The sequence below is a fragment of the Geotrypetes seraphini genome, chromosome 3 (genome assembly GCF_902459505.1).
Source record: "Geotrypetes seraphini chromosome 3, aGeoSer1.1, whole genome shotgun sequence".
Taxonomy (NCBI): Eukaryota; Metazoa; Chordata; class Amphibia; order Gymnophiona; family Dermophiidae; genus Geotrypetes; species Geotrypetes seraphini.
In genome coordinates, this window is record NC_047086.1 from 291,747,692 (window position 1) to 291,761,853 (window position 14,162).

Here is a 14,162-nt window from a genome sequence, read left to right on the forward strand (position 1 = left end):
GGAAAACTGCCCATATGCCGAGAAGCTGGATAAACTGGGGCTCTTCTCTCTGGAAAAGAGGAGGCTCAGGGGGGATATGATAGAGACCTTCAAAATACTTAGGGGCATAGAGAGGGTGGACAGGGACAGGTTCTTCAGACTAAAAGGGACGACAGGTATGAGGGGGCACTCAGAGAAACTGAAGGGAGATAGGTTCAAATCAAATGCAAGGAAGTTTTCTTCACCCAAAGGGTCGTGGACAAATGGAATGCGCTCCCGGAGGAAGTGATCCGGCAGAGTACAGTACAGGGATTCAAACAGGGATTGGACAGATTCCTGAGGGAAAAGGGGATCATGGGGTACTGAGGGAGGTGCTGGGGTGTTGCATAAGTATAGACAGCTCACCAGGTCGTGCAGGTGCAAGGCCGGAGGGTTAGGACATTGATGGGAAGATAGGACTTCGATGAGAAACCTGGGGGGCAAGGGGGCCCCTTCTGGTGATTAAGGCAGGTCATGACCTGTTGGGCCGCCGCGGGGGCGGACTGCTGGGCGGGATGGACCTCTGGTCTGACCCGGCAGAGGCACTGCTTATGTTCTTATGTTCTTAAGTGAATTTCTAATATTGTTGTTTTCATTGCTATTGTTACTACCATCATATCTTGTCTTTTGCTGGGGGTGGCCACTGGAACTGACCTGTATACATATGCCACCCCCACTTTCTAGTTTAAATGCCTGGAAACATATTGCCTAAATGTCTCAGCAAGGATTCTTTTTCCTGCCATAGTGAGGTACAGTCCATTATTACAATAGTCTCTTGTTTTTCCTACATAAATCCTTCTTGATGATATCAGCCTTTGAGCCACGTATTGAAGTTCTCTGTATTTTGTACTCTTTCCTTAAGTAGGCAGTACATCCAAAAAAGCTACAGCCTTTACAAAAGGTTTTAACCCCTCCCCCAACTCCCAAAAAGCTTTCTGCACTGCAAGTAGGTATTGTTGGCCAGGTCATTTGTTCCGAGGTGGATAACAACATCATGGTACAAATTCTTTGGTTCTTCCCTAATTATAGTCAGTATTTGTCTGGTATTCCTGGTAGCCAAAGATCCTGAAAAGCATTTCACTGTTTTGGGCTCCTTGTCCTGTTTTCCAAGGTTAATGCCTCTCATGATGGAATCCCCTAAAAGCAATAGTTTTCTGGTTTGAGCTTTTTTTATTTTGTGCTTTGGGAGTGCTTTTTTCATAAGTTACCTTTGCTGGTTCTAGTTCTACCTCAATTCTTTTTTTCTTGTACATCACAATACTCTAATGGAGCAAAGGAATTCTGTAGGGGTAACAATTGTGAGGGTGGATGTTTCTGTGTCACATGCCACAGTCTATCTGAGCCTACTGGATGTTTTATTCTTTGAGGCAGTGATGGTAAATTGGTATGTGGAGTGATGCAAACTGCTTTAATTGCATCCAATTCATGCTTGAGTTTAAAGAGAGCTCCACTTTTATTCTAGCAAGCTGAAGACAGATGGGGCAAGCCTTAAGCCTCCAGATGGTGTGCCTTGGAACTAAAGCACCCCAATGATTGAACATAAGAACATAAGAACATAAGAACTGCCTTCTCCGGATCAGACCTTCGGTCCATCAAGTCCGGCGATCCGCACACGCGGAGGCCCTGCCAGGTGTACACCTGGCGTAATTTATAGTCCATCAAATCCTTATATGCCTCTCTTAAGGAGATATGCATCTAGTTTGCTCTTGAAGCCTAGGATGGTCGATTCTGTAATAATCTCCTCTGGGAGAGCATTCCAGGTGTCAACCACTCTCTGAGTAAAGCAGAACTTCCTGACATTAGTCCTGAACCTGTCCCCCCTCAGCTTCATTACATGTCCTCTAGTCCGTGTCAAATTGGACAATGTAAATAATCTTCTCTGCTCTATTTTGTCGATTCCTTTTAGTATTTTGAAGGTCTCGATCATATCCCCACGCAGTCTCCTTTTCTCAAGGGAGAACAATCCTAGTGTTATAAGTCTGTCCTCGTATTCCAGTTTCTCCATACCCTTCACCAGTTTTGTTGCTCGTCTCTGCACCCTCTCCAGCAGCTTTATATCCTTCTTTAGGTAGGGGGACCAATGTTGGACACAGTATTCCAAGTGTGGTCTGACCATTGCCCTATAAAGCGGCATTATAACTTTCTCTGATCTACTCGAGATTCCTTTCTTTATCATGCCCAACATTCTATTTGCCTTCTTTGCCGCTGCCGCGCATTGTGCCGACGGCTTCAGGGTCCTATCTATCAGTACACCCAGGTCCTTTTCTTGTTCACTCTTCCCCAGAGTTGCACCTGACATTGTATACTCGTATTCCTTATTTTTATTGCCTAAATGCATTACCTTGCATTTCTCCACATTGAACTTCATCTGCCATTTCTCCGCCCATGTTTCTAACCGACACAAGTCGCTCTGGAGTTTCTCTCGATCCTCCTGCGATCTGATTGCCCGGCATAGTTTTGTATCGTCTGCAAACTTGATGATCTCACTGGATGTTCCTTCCTCCAGGTCATTGATATAAATATTAAAAAGGATCGGCCCAAGTACCGAGCCCTGGGGTACACCACTAGTCACTTTCTCCCAGTCGGAGAACTTCCCATTTATGCCCACTCTCTGCTTTCGGTTTTCCAGCCATTTGCCTATCCATCTTTGTATATCCCCCTCTATGCCATGACTTTGTAGTTTCCTGAGAAGTCTTTCGTGTGGAACTTTGTCGAACGCTTTCTGGAAGTCCAAGTATATTATGTCCACCGGCTTCCCACTATCAATTTGCTCGTTCACGGTCTCGAAAAATTGGAGTAAATTAGTCAAACATGATTTCCCTTTCCTGAATCCATGTTGACTGGGTTTCATCAAGTCGTATGCGTCCAAGTGCCAGACTATGCTATCCTTGATCAGTGCTTCAACCATCTTGCCAGGGAATTGACTGAGTATATTTGATTTTTTGGTTGCCTGTATTTGAGTAGTAAACCCTGGAGTGGGTGGGGTATGGGGAGAGTGGGTGGGACCATAAGTCCCAGTGATTCACCTAGAGTTCTGTAGGATGGCTAGCAATTGAGACACTATGATACAAATTCTGCTGAAACCTACCTTTTCTCTGTTAATTCCAAATATCCCCAATAAATCTAACTAACAGTTTCCTGTGCTATAATCTCTAACTGCACATTAAAACTTAAAGTTGCTTTCTGGTCTAGGACTAGCAATGGAAAATAAACCATACAGAGCTTGTCCAGCAGTATGAAAGTTAGCATTATGAAAGACAAGAGTCAGTTTAAAAGAGTCTATCCCCTCTAATATCAGAGCTAGGCACTCATTCCCACACTGGCATACACCCCCAAATTACACACTACCTTGGTGAAACATTTTTCTGCAATGATTAGAGCATGTACTTTTTAACTTGATACTGTCAGATAATTTCTAATTAGCTAGAAAATAAATTCCTAAATTTACAGTTTAACACTTTAAATCAGGAGCCCTATGTATAATAAAAGGGAAATTTACGTTAATGAACACAGGTAAGATGATGGAATTATCCTTCTATATCTTTTTGCAAAGACATTGGGGAGGCTGTTTGATAGATATGCTTCTTCCATTAGATGGTTGATTCTTTTTTGATATGACTTCCAAGTGTTCTGGGCCTGTCATTAAAGGAGTTTCCTTTCTTATATAGTGTGCGGTCTTTGTGGCAGAACAGATAATAATATTGAAAAATACGGCGAAAGATTGACAGACAAGAAGACCAACCTCAGTGTCCACTATTACTGTCTGGTGAGTGCATTCTGTCTTTATGTTATGTTATTTGTAATCTTATATTCCACCAAATCCTATCTTCATTAATTAGAGTTCTAGGTGGGTTACAGACAACATATAGTTACATAGAATTTTGTAGCGAGTTAAATATGTTACAAAGAATTCTATCAGCTATATAAAGTTATCAAATTGTTATCAAATTATACATATAGTTTGAGGTATAAATAGCAGCTGACTTTGTCTTTGTTTTGGGTGACTTGTATTATTAGTCTGAGTCTCTTTAGATCCCTGGTAGGGATTTCTTAAAAAGCCATGCTTTTAGATTTTTGTGAAACTGTGAGTATACTGTAGTTGTGTGAATTTTGATGGGAAGTGAGTTCCACACTTTGCTATTTCGTAGTTGAATGATTTGCTGGAAGATATCTTGTAATTTATATCTTTCAAAATTTGAAATGATAGGGCCATTTTGTTAGAGTTATGTTGGTCCGCAGATCTACCTAAAAGTTCAAAAAATCTGGGGAAGCTAGGGACATCATCATAAAGCATTTTAAATGCTACGCAGCATGGTTTGAAATCTATTCTGCTTTCTATCGGTAACTAGTATAGTTCTATAAGCAGAGGTGTGACATGATCAAATCTTGATTTGTAGTACATTTCTCCCTCTGTATTTGCGGTGATTGGGGATGAACAGACCCGCAAATAACTTTTGCAACCATACTTCCATTTGCATGCGAGCTGGATGTGATGCGTTCATAATATGTACGAGCTTTAAGAAGGTTTTACACTGTAGCCACCGAGGTTCCAAGGAACATGTCAACAGCACCCATGGTAGCCACAGCAAAAACTGACCTAGGCACGCTTCTCAGTAAGGAGATAGCCCTGCAGGGTTTAAGGAAAAATAAAAGCAAAAACCACCAAAATGCTCACTTCCAGCAAGTTGCAAAATAATTTTAATGTTCAGAATGTGCCAGAGCATCTTCATGCACTCCAGTGCCGCAAAACAAACATCAGGTAAAATCCTGGGTAGCTTTTAGGATTTCCCCAGCAGACAGAAAACCTGTGGTTTTTTTAAAACATTTTTTTGTTGTTGTTTTTTTAAAGTTCTTTCTACCCAGCCTGCTTCCTGCAGGTTCCAGGTAAGTTCTTCATAAGTTTTAGCTGTCCAAGTACTTCAAAACCAACTTAAATACAAAAGCCTCCAGCTAAAGAAAAAACCAGTGCTGGGGCTGGGAGAATTGCCTTTAGGTTTGCAAATGCCCACCCTGATAGTGGCAAACCTCTCCTTCCTTAAGGCAAGACTCAGCTTCTTAAACAGTTCTGTCTGCAAAGCAAAAACAAAAACCTTTGCAGTCAGCACACAGCAGTGTACAAATCATAAGAAAAAAACCCCAGTTCTTTTCTTCAGGATACTAACTAGTGCCCCACCCCATACAAAGTCCAAAAACAATTGGGGTTTTCAAACCCAGGGAACTGGATTCCGTCCTCACCAACACTCCAGCACAGTGAGAAAAGAAAAATGCCATCATAGGAAAACCCAATGCAGCAAAAACATAATTACTTCCACAAGTGTCCCAAAACTCAGCATTCCACCCACAGTAGTGTCCTCAGCAGCAGTGGCATACTGCAGGGGGAGTAGTCCGCCCCGGGTGCCAGCCATGAGGGGGGGTGTTCCCGGACTGGGAGTCATGGTCAAGGAACTTCCCTTCTCATGGCCTGGTGCCAAGGCTCTGGATAGTCCCCTTGGCCCAGCATGTTCCCAACCTTCTCTCCCTATACCTTCCGTGAAGCTGAAAAAACTGCCAGCCTCGGCAGTGATTCAGCTACATTGCCCGTGGCTCCCCTTCCTGATTTCCGTGTCTGCCAATGACACAACTTCCTGTTTCCGCCCAGGTGGATTGCGGCAGAGGCAGACGCAGAAAGCAGGAATGGGAGCCACGGCTGATGTAGCTGAATCACTGCCGAGGCCGGCAGTTTTATTGAATTCAGACAGTCTTTGTCTCCAACAACTTTACTGGGAGACTATTCCATGCATCTATCACCCTTTCTGTAAAAAAAAGTATTTACTTGGATTACTCCTGGGCCTATCACCTCTTAACGTCATCCTATGCCCTCTTATTCCAGAGCTTCCTTTCAAATGAAAGAGACTCACCTCATGCACATTTATGCCATATAGGTACAGCTCTATCATATTTCCCCTCTCCCACTTTTCCTCCAAACTATACAGACTGAGATCTTTAAGTCTGTCCTCATATGCCTTTTGTTGAAGACCATCGTCTATTTTAGTAGCCTTCCTCTAAACTGATTCCATCTTGTTTATATCTTTGTGATTTTGAAGCTGCAGTCTCCAGAATTGTATATAGTATTCTAACTGAGGTCTCACTGTCTTATACAGGGGCATCAATACCTCCATTTTCCTACTGGCCATACCTCTCCCTATGCACCCTAGCATCTTTCTAGCTTTGTCGTTGCCTTTTCAACTGGTTTGGCCACCTTAAGACCATTACATACTATCACACCCAAGTCCTGCTCCTCTTTTGTGCACAAAACTGCAACTCAAATGCATGACCTTGAATTTCTTAGCATTAAATCTTATCTACCAAATTTCATACCATTCTTCAATCTTCGCTAGATCCTTACTCATGTTATTCACACCATCAGAGGTGTCTACTCTATTGCAGATTTTAGTATCATCTGCAAAGAGGCAAATCTTACCCAACAGCCCTTCAGCAATATCGCTTACAAAAATGTTAATAGTAACGTAACATAGTAACATAGTAGATGACAGCAGATAAAGACCCGAATGGTCCATCCAGTCTGCCCATCACTGGTAACATCCCATTCCTTAGAAAGATCTCCATTGAGCAATACCCTCTGCTGCCTGACCCAATCTGTCACTTTAGGGCCGATTCCGAGGGCACTGTCGAAGGCTTTGCTAAAATCTAAATATACCACATCTAGCGCACTTCCTCTATCCAATTCTCTGGTCGCCTAGTCAAAAAAATTGATCAGATATGTCTGACAAGACCTGCTTCTAGTGAATCCATATTGCCTTGGGTCCAGCGTTAATTTATTTCCCATAGAATTCAGACTTAGCCTATAGTTCCCTACTTCTTCCTTACTTCCACATTTGTAGAGAGGGACCACATCTGCCCTTCTCCAGTCCTCCAGTACCATTCCCAACTCTAAAGAAACATTGAAAAGGTCAGCCAGAGCCGCCAGAACTTTCATAAATTCCTTCAATATCCTCGGATGTACACCATCCAGCACCATCACTTAGTCCACATTTAGTTTAACTAGCTCCTCACAAACACAATACTCTGAAAATTGATCAAGATCTAGGGCTCCTTTTACAAAGCCGTGCTAGGGCTTTTGAGCAGGCGGTAGATTTCCGGCTAGCGTGCGCCATTGCGCACGCTAATCAGGTGCATATTATAAAACTGCTAGCGCGGCTTTGTAAAAGGAGCCCCTAGTTTCAAATTTTATTTAAATCTTGATTTACCGCTCATCAAGAAAGTCTGAGCGGTTTACAATGAAATTAAATTTTAAAAAAGAGTAGTAACACAGGTATGGGAAACATTACAACCAAACAAGTGGATACATAAGGAATGAAGGGGAGAAATACAATATTTAAATAGGAAAGTAAACAAAGGAAAAGCACAATTGGAAAGAGGGGTTTATTAAAATCAGCCTATTGTCATCTAAGAAAAATTATATTTCTCAACTATCAAATGCATCCTTAAATAGGAAAGTTTTGTGGCGTAGATAAGAGGGCATGGTATTCTATAAGGTAGGGGCCGTAAACAAGAAAATAGATTTATAAGTGGTGTCATATACGATAAGATGTAGCGAAGGGATTTTGATGGTTAGAACATAATGTTCTCAAAGTGTTATATGGAAGTAATAACCCATCTATAAAAGCTGGTGAGTGTTCTTGTCTAGATTTAAACATGAGAAATACAATTTTATATGTTACGTGGTGGGTAATGGGTAGCCAGTGAGCATCTGAGAGAAGAGGAGTAACGGTCAGATTTTTTAGCCTTAAATAGAAGTTTCAAAGCGGTGTTTTGTATCACTTGTAGGTGCATAATTTCTGAGTGAAAAAATATTTCCTCCTATTGGTTTTAAAAGTATTACTCTGTAACTTCATCGAGTGTTCCCTAGTCTTTGTCAATCTTGATGCAGTAAAATAAAAATCGATCCACTTGTACCTGTTCTACACCACTCAGGATTTTGTAGACTTCGATCATTCTCAGCTTTAGATAAACAAATTAAAAAAGAAGAAAAGGACTACCTTCATTCAAAAGTCCCTCTCCCCAGGTACAAAATAAGTACGTACCTGTATATATGTAAACCACTTTGAGTGTATAACCAAAGAAAGTGGTATATAAGTGCCATTTCCCCCCTTATTTAACAAAAACTGTCAACTCAAGTATACATATAACAGAATTGTCTCTACTCAAGCAGGAGAAGAGATTTTTGCATTTGAATCAAAACATACAGAAAACAATAAATGTAGTAAAATGTTAACATCTTATCTTTAAAAAAAAGGGCAAAATTCAAATCCTTACAATAAAAAAACAAACTTAATAAAACCATTACATCCTTACCAAAAACTCTACAACAATTTAATATTTTTACTCCACTCTTTATCAGTCAGAATCACCTAAGCATAATGCATTATTATTAAACTTCTTAAATACACCGGAAGGTCCTACGTGGTCAGACTTCAATAATAAATAATAGAAGCTTTAAAGCAACTACAAATCAAAAAGTCACCAGGAACAGATGACATTCCTGTAGAATTCTACAAAATTTTTAAACTTAAATTACCGTATTAGATCCTCTCCTACATCTATACAACTACTTGACACCAGACAATATACAAAACATACAACTTTTTTCTCACACATACCCTATTTAGCTTCCAAGACCTCGGCGGTACCGCTGTACACAACACAGGTTTTGTATGCACAGGTATTTGTACACAATTCATGGTTTTGTATGCACAGGTATTTGTACACAATTCATCACTGGTCTTCAAGTTTTATACATTTTGTCGTTTTTTTCCTTTTTCATTTCATTTTATTTATATTTTATACTTTAATAGCTTCAATAAATTATGTTAAATTAAGGGCTCCTTTTACGATGGCACGGTAGCGGTTTAACGCACGTAATACCACGCGCTAAACTGCCGACCGCGCTAGCTGCTACCGCCTCCTGATGAGCAGGCGGTAGTTTTTCAGCTAGTGCAGGGGTTAGCGCATGAATTAAAAGTCGCGCGTACTAAAGCCGCTAACGCAGCTTCGTAAAAGGAGCCCTAAGTTAATACTCATCTTATGTATCATCTCGGCAGGGTTTTTTAGTTCTGACGTAGGACTACGTTTCGCTGTAGCTTTTTCAAGGAAATTCCCCTTATGTAGCCAAGATTATTAGTCCCCCAAACCATTATTTTCCCTCTGGATTCCTCATAAACTTTCATTTGCTGGATTGATAGCAACAAATGCTGGAAATGTAATGAGAAAATATATATATACTAGTGTTTAAGCCCGTTACATTAACGGGTGCTAGAATATATGTCTGTCTGTCTTTCTTTCTTTCTGTGTCTCTCCCTGCCCCTGTCTCTTTCTTCCTTTCTTTCTGTCTCTTTCCTTCCCTCTGTCTGTCTTTCTTTCTGTCTCTCTCCCTGCCCCTGTCTCTTTCTTTCTTTCTGTCTCTTTCCTTCCCTCTGTCGGTCTTTTTTTCTGTCTGTCTCTCTCCATCTGGCCCCCTGTCTGTCTGTCTTTCTTTCTTTCTGTCTCTCTCCCTGCCCACTGTCTTTAGTTCTTGTGCGCTGTCTGGCTTTATCACTCCATGGCCACCTGCCTGCCTTTCTTTGTCTTTCTCTATGGCCCCCTTCTATATCCTCCCCAAAGCAAATAAAGATTGCTCCCTGCTCCTAGCACACCCCTCTCCCCAAAGCAAAGCAAGTTCACTCCCTGGCCCCCTTTAGCTACTGAAAAGGAAACTTTAAAATAATCCATTTAAAATGATCAGATACTTGGAAACTGCAAAGAAAAGACTTAAGTAAAGTTCAGGATTTTTAAATCATAATAAAAGTCATAAAATTCTGCAGCTTCCCTGCTTTCTATCTTGAAAGTTGTTTAATGATAGAGAAATTGATAGAGAGAGAGATTTCTGCAGCTTCTCTGCTTTCTATCTCTCCCTTCCTCTCTCCACCTTTTCCCCTTCACACTTTCACTGAAATAACCTGAGTTACAGCTTCGGGAGCGGCATGCAGGCTACTTGCTAGGGGATCGGCCATTTTTGCTGCATCGGATCCGTTGCTTTGGCCAGCCGACTTAGGCCTGTGAGCGTCGTTGGCCTGGAGGAGCCGGTCGGGGCGGGGCTTCCGTGCTGGTCGGCTGCGTGTGAGTTTAGGGGTATGGGTGATTAGTGAACATACCCGCGCATCCCTGAACCTACCCAGAGACTCCCCGCGCAGGAGGAATCGCCGCCATCACCGCCCCCCTGAGCCGCCACTACTGCTGCATCCGTCGCCGGGCCCCGCTCCCCACGCTGCGCACCTAGGCTGGGGAGGAGGTGGTTGCGGCAACGGCAACAACAGTGGATTCCGGGAGCAGCGGCTGCCTTCCCCGCCTCCCTCACCGCCTGACTGCAGAGGCGAGATTGAGGAGCCGTCACCGACAGCCAGACTGTGAGTGTGCGGTCTGCCTGGCTCCTTTACCAAAGCCCTTCCGGCAGCAGCCCCACTCGCATCCGTCCCCGCGTTGCAAGCCTCTCCGAAGGCCGGCTCCCACGAAAATGCTGCCCCTCTGTCCAAAGCTGCGGCCGGACGCAAGAGGAGCCGCCACCACGAAAACCCCCAGCAAGGGAGCCATTCAGAGTTCGGGGCCGTTGCAAACAGCTGGGTTCTTCGGCTTCCCCTATTATCTCCACCGCCGTAGTCTCTTTTTTAATCTGGGGTAACCGCCATGCAGAAAATGCCATTGCTGGAGAGCAGGGAGTGCCGCGGTTTAAAATTTCTCTGCCTCGCGTGTGGCCGTAGTAAGCGCACTGTTGCCGGCCACGGACCTACGAATCATGGAAGCACGCAAATAGGAGTGCGCATGTGCGAGTTAGCCTTTTATTATATAGGATATTATATTATAATATATGAATGTCATTATAGCATAGCATATTGGAAAAATATATGGAAAACAGTACAAAAATACTCAATCTGGATAGAAATATTTCTCTTATCTATAGTGATTTTTATTTTTTTCGTTTGAAACGTTTTTATTAAGAAGCAAACAGATAGACAATGCCAATTCAACCAAACAGTATCCAAGGACATAGAAAATACGATACATAGTCCAACTCAGAAAGGCTAGGAATGGCAGAGGCGACAAGAACAGAAAATACCAGCCAGTCATAATGAGCGACAACCCCCCCCCCATACCAAGAAACCAGCCAGTACCCAGCAGGACCCAGGACCCACAAAACATCCAGGGAGAAGGACCTGAAGAAAGCAACACAGTCTGGCCGCGTACTCCTTCTATTTCCCCAGAAAAGAAAACCCCCACAACCAAACCATACGGAAACCCCACCACACCCCCACTACACCCCCATCCCTTCCCCCCCCCCTCAGCAATAGGAGAAAGAAAGAAAGAATGAATGAAGAAAAACGAGAAGAAAAGAAGAAAAAGGAAGAAGAAAGCGCGATAAAAAGAGGAAAGAGGAACAAAGCAGCATCATAGAGAAGCAGCAAGATCAGCGAGGACCTGCTCCCAGAGAGACCTGTACAGCTGCATCGGCCCCTCCAACCCTATAGTGATTTTTAAATCATGTTCACCACAAATTAATATTATACTCTCATAAGAAATTGTTTGATATACTAATAACAATAGCACAAAAAGCTAAATCTAATTGGAAATCATCTAAATTGCTTATTGTTCACCTCTAGTGGAAATCTGTACTTCACTATCAGAAAAGTGAACTTGCAATTGTGGAAAAATTTAGTCAATAAGCAGTAGTAAGTCAATCGGATCCCCATTAGAGTAGTAGTAGTACTTAGCTAAAGAAAAGAGAAACTAAAAATTGAATTTACTTTTGATTTTTATTGAACCTTTATAACTTCAACAATATAACCTTTACAGTGGATCTGATCATGAGTGGTTTAAAGTTTGTTGAATTGTATTTAGTTTATATACCCCCCTCCTCTTTTACAAAACCGTGATAGCGGTTTTTTAGCGCAGGAAAGGATGCTGAATGCTCTGCGCTGCTTCCGACGCTCATGGAGTTCCTTTGAGCGTTGGGAACAGCACAGAGCATTCAACGCGCTTCCCTGCGCTAAGAAAGCGCTATCACGGTTTTGTAAAAAAGGGGGGGATATTTAGGGCTCCTTTTACTGAGCTGGCGTTAGTTCTAGCCGCATAGCGCGGGTTTAGCACGCGGGGCAATTCTGCGCGTGCTAACAACGCTATCGGAGCTTAATAAAAGGAGCCCTTTGTTATATGTAATATTCAAATTAAATTACCTGGATAGAAAAAAAAACGAAGCACCGCTTGCAGCTCATATCAAATCAGGGTAAAATGCCAAGGCTTTTTTGCTACTGCTCCTCCTGCTGCTTGGTTGTTCTTGCATTGCTGCCTCCTGCCACTGCTGTTCCTTCGGGCCAGTGCTAGTGAGTTGCATTGGTTCTAGGCCTTGAAAAGGCCTGAACCAAAAGTAGATGCATCTGGGTTCCTCCATTCCCTCACCCATGACTACATCTCTAGTATCACTGCTGTTGCCAATGCAGAAAACTTGTGCAGACATTAGTACAGGGTTAGCACAGTGTTTGGCAAATCTCAGGCACCAGATCATCATGGCACCTGAAAGTTTTACTGTGGTGTCCAGGATTTCTTGCTCCTGAATGGTGTTTTTGGTTCATTAAACAACGTGTTTCCTACATCTGCACTGTGATTTGGCTCTCTGTAAGCTTGCGCTGTATGGTACTGGAAGTTCATGAATTCTTGTGGTTTCGAGTCTCATTTGATCTTGATTTTGAAAGAAATAATTTAAAAGTAACATAGAAACATAGAAGATGACGGCAGAAAAGGGCTATAGCCCATCAAGTCTGCCCACTCTGCTTACCCACCCCCTGTCTATGCCCTAATGACCCAATTTCCTTATCTTGACCCCAGTAGTTCTATTAAATCTTTATTTTCTTTTTTTTTTTTTTTTTTTTTACTAAGACCGTTTTTAAGGTTAGTTGGTCATTTTTGTACCTTGGTGAGAGTTTGGTCTCTCAAGGCAAATTTTCATGGTTTATATCAAAATATGATAAACATTTGTATATATGTATGTATGTGTACATGAGTGTACAGATTTGCACATACCTAGGCTTATTCTTTTTAATTTTTTTTTTTTTTGTAAATAATTTTTATTCTTTTTTAAATTCTTACATCAAGTGAAATACATGTATTACATTCAATTATGAAGAAACACTTGAAATTATCAATAAATGTTCTTACATTGTAAATTAAAGAAACCCTTTATCAAAATTTTATATCATATTATTATTACAATATTTTTCCCTTCCCTACCCCCTCTATATGTTCTATACATGTGTTATGATATCTGATCAGTAGAATAATTTGTCAATGGTCCCCATATTTTATTAAATTTTTTAATATAACCTTGTTGTAATGCCATTACTTTTTCCATTTTATATATATGACAAATTGAATTCCACCAGAAAGTGTAATTTAATTTAGTGTAATCTTTCCAATTCTGAGTAATTTGCTGAATGGCGACCCCTGTTAGAATTAATAAAAGTTTATTATTGTTAGCTGATATCGGACTCTGTGTTCTCATTGTTGTTCCAAATAATATTGTATCATATGATAGTCCAACATGATTTTCTAATAATTTATTAATTTGGGGCCAAATTAATTTCCAAAAGGAATTAATACAGGGACAAAAGAATAATAAATGATCTAATGTCCCCACTTCTATCTTACAATGCCAGCATCTATTAGATCTACTACTATCTAATTTCTGTAATCTTGTAGGGGTCCATAAAACTCTATGTACTAAAAACATCCATGTTTGACTCATAGATGCTGACCTTGTAGTATGTATTCTCCAGGACCAAAATTTTTGCCATTGAGATGCAGAAATTGTCTGTCCTATCTCAATACTCCAAATGTCCCTAAGTCCTGTTCTCTTTTTTTTGTTTGAAAATTCATATAAAATCTTATACCATTTTGCAGCTTGGTGTCCTAGAAAATCTGCTTGAAAACAAAGGATTGGCAAACTATATTGATTATTAAGATTCTTCCATTCAGGGAACCCTTCCTGAATAGCCTGCTTCAATTGCATCCATTTAAAATATTGTGTTTTTTCTAATCCAAATTTTTGTTGCAATTGTGAA

General features: G+C 41.3%; 1 protein-coding gene across 3 annotated transcripts in view; it reads left to right on the plus strand.

Annotated features, from left to right (window-relative positions):
* LOC117358173 (G2/M phase-specific E3 ubiquitin-protein ligase-like) overlaps positions 1-14,162 on the plus strand; it is a 93,914-nt gene that overhangs the window by 19,027 nt on the left and 60,725 nt on the right. For all 3 annotated transcript variants that reach the window (XM_033939774.1, XM_033939772.1, XM_033939773.1), the window contains exon 3: positions 3,687-3,784. In XM_033939774.1, coding sequence (XP_033795665.1) covers positions 3,687-3,784 — 98 coding nt within the window. The remainder of the gene's footprint in view (positions 1-3,686; positions 3,785-14,162) is intronic.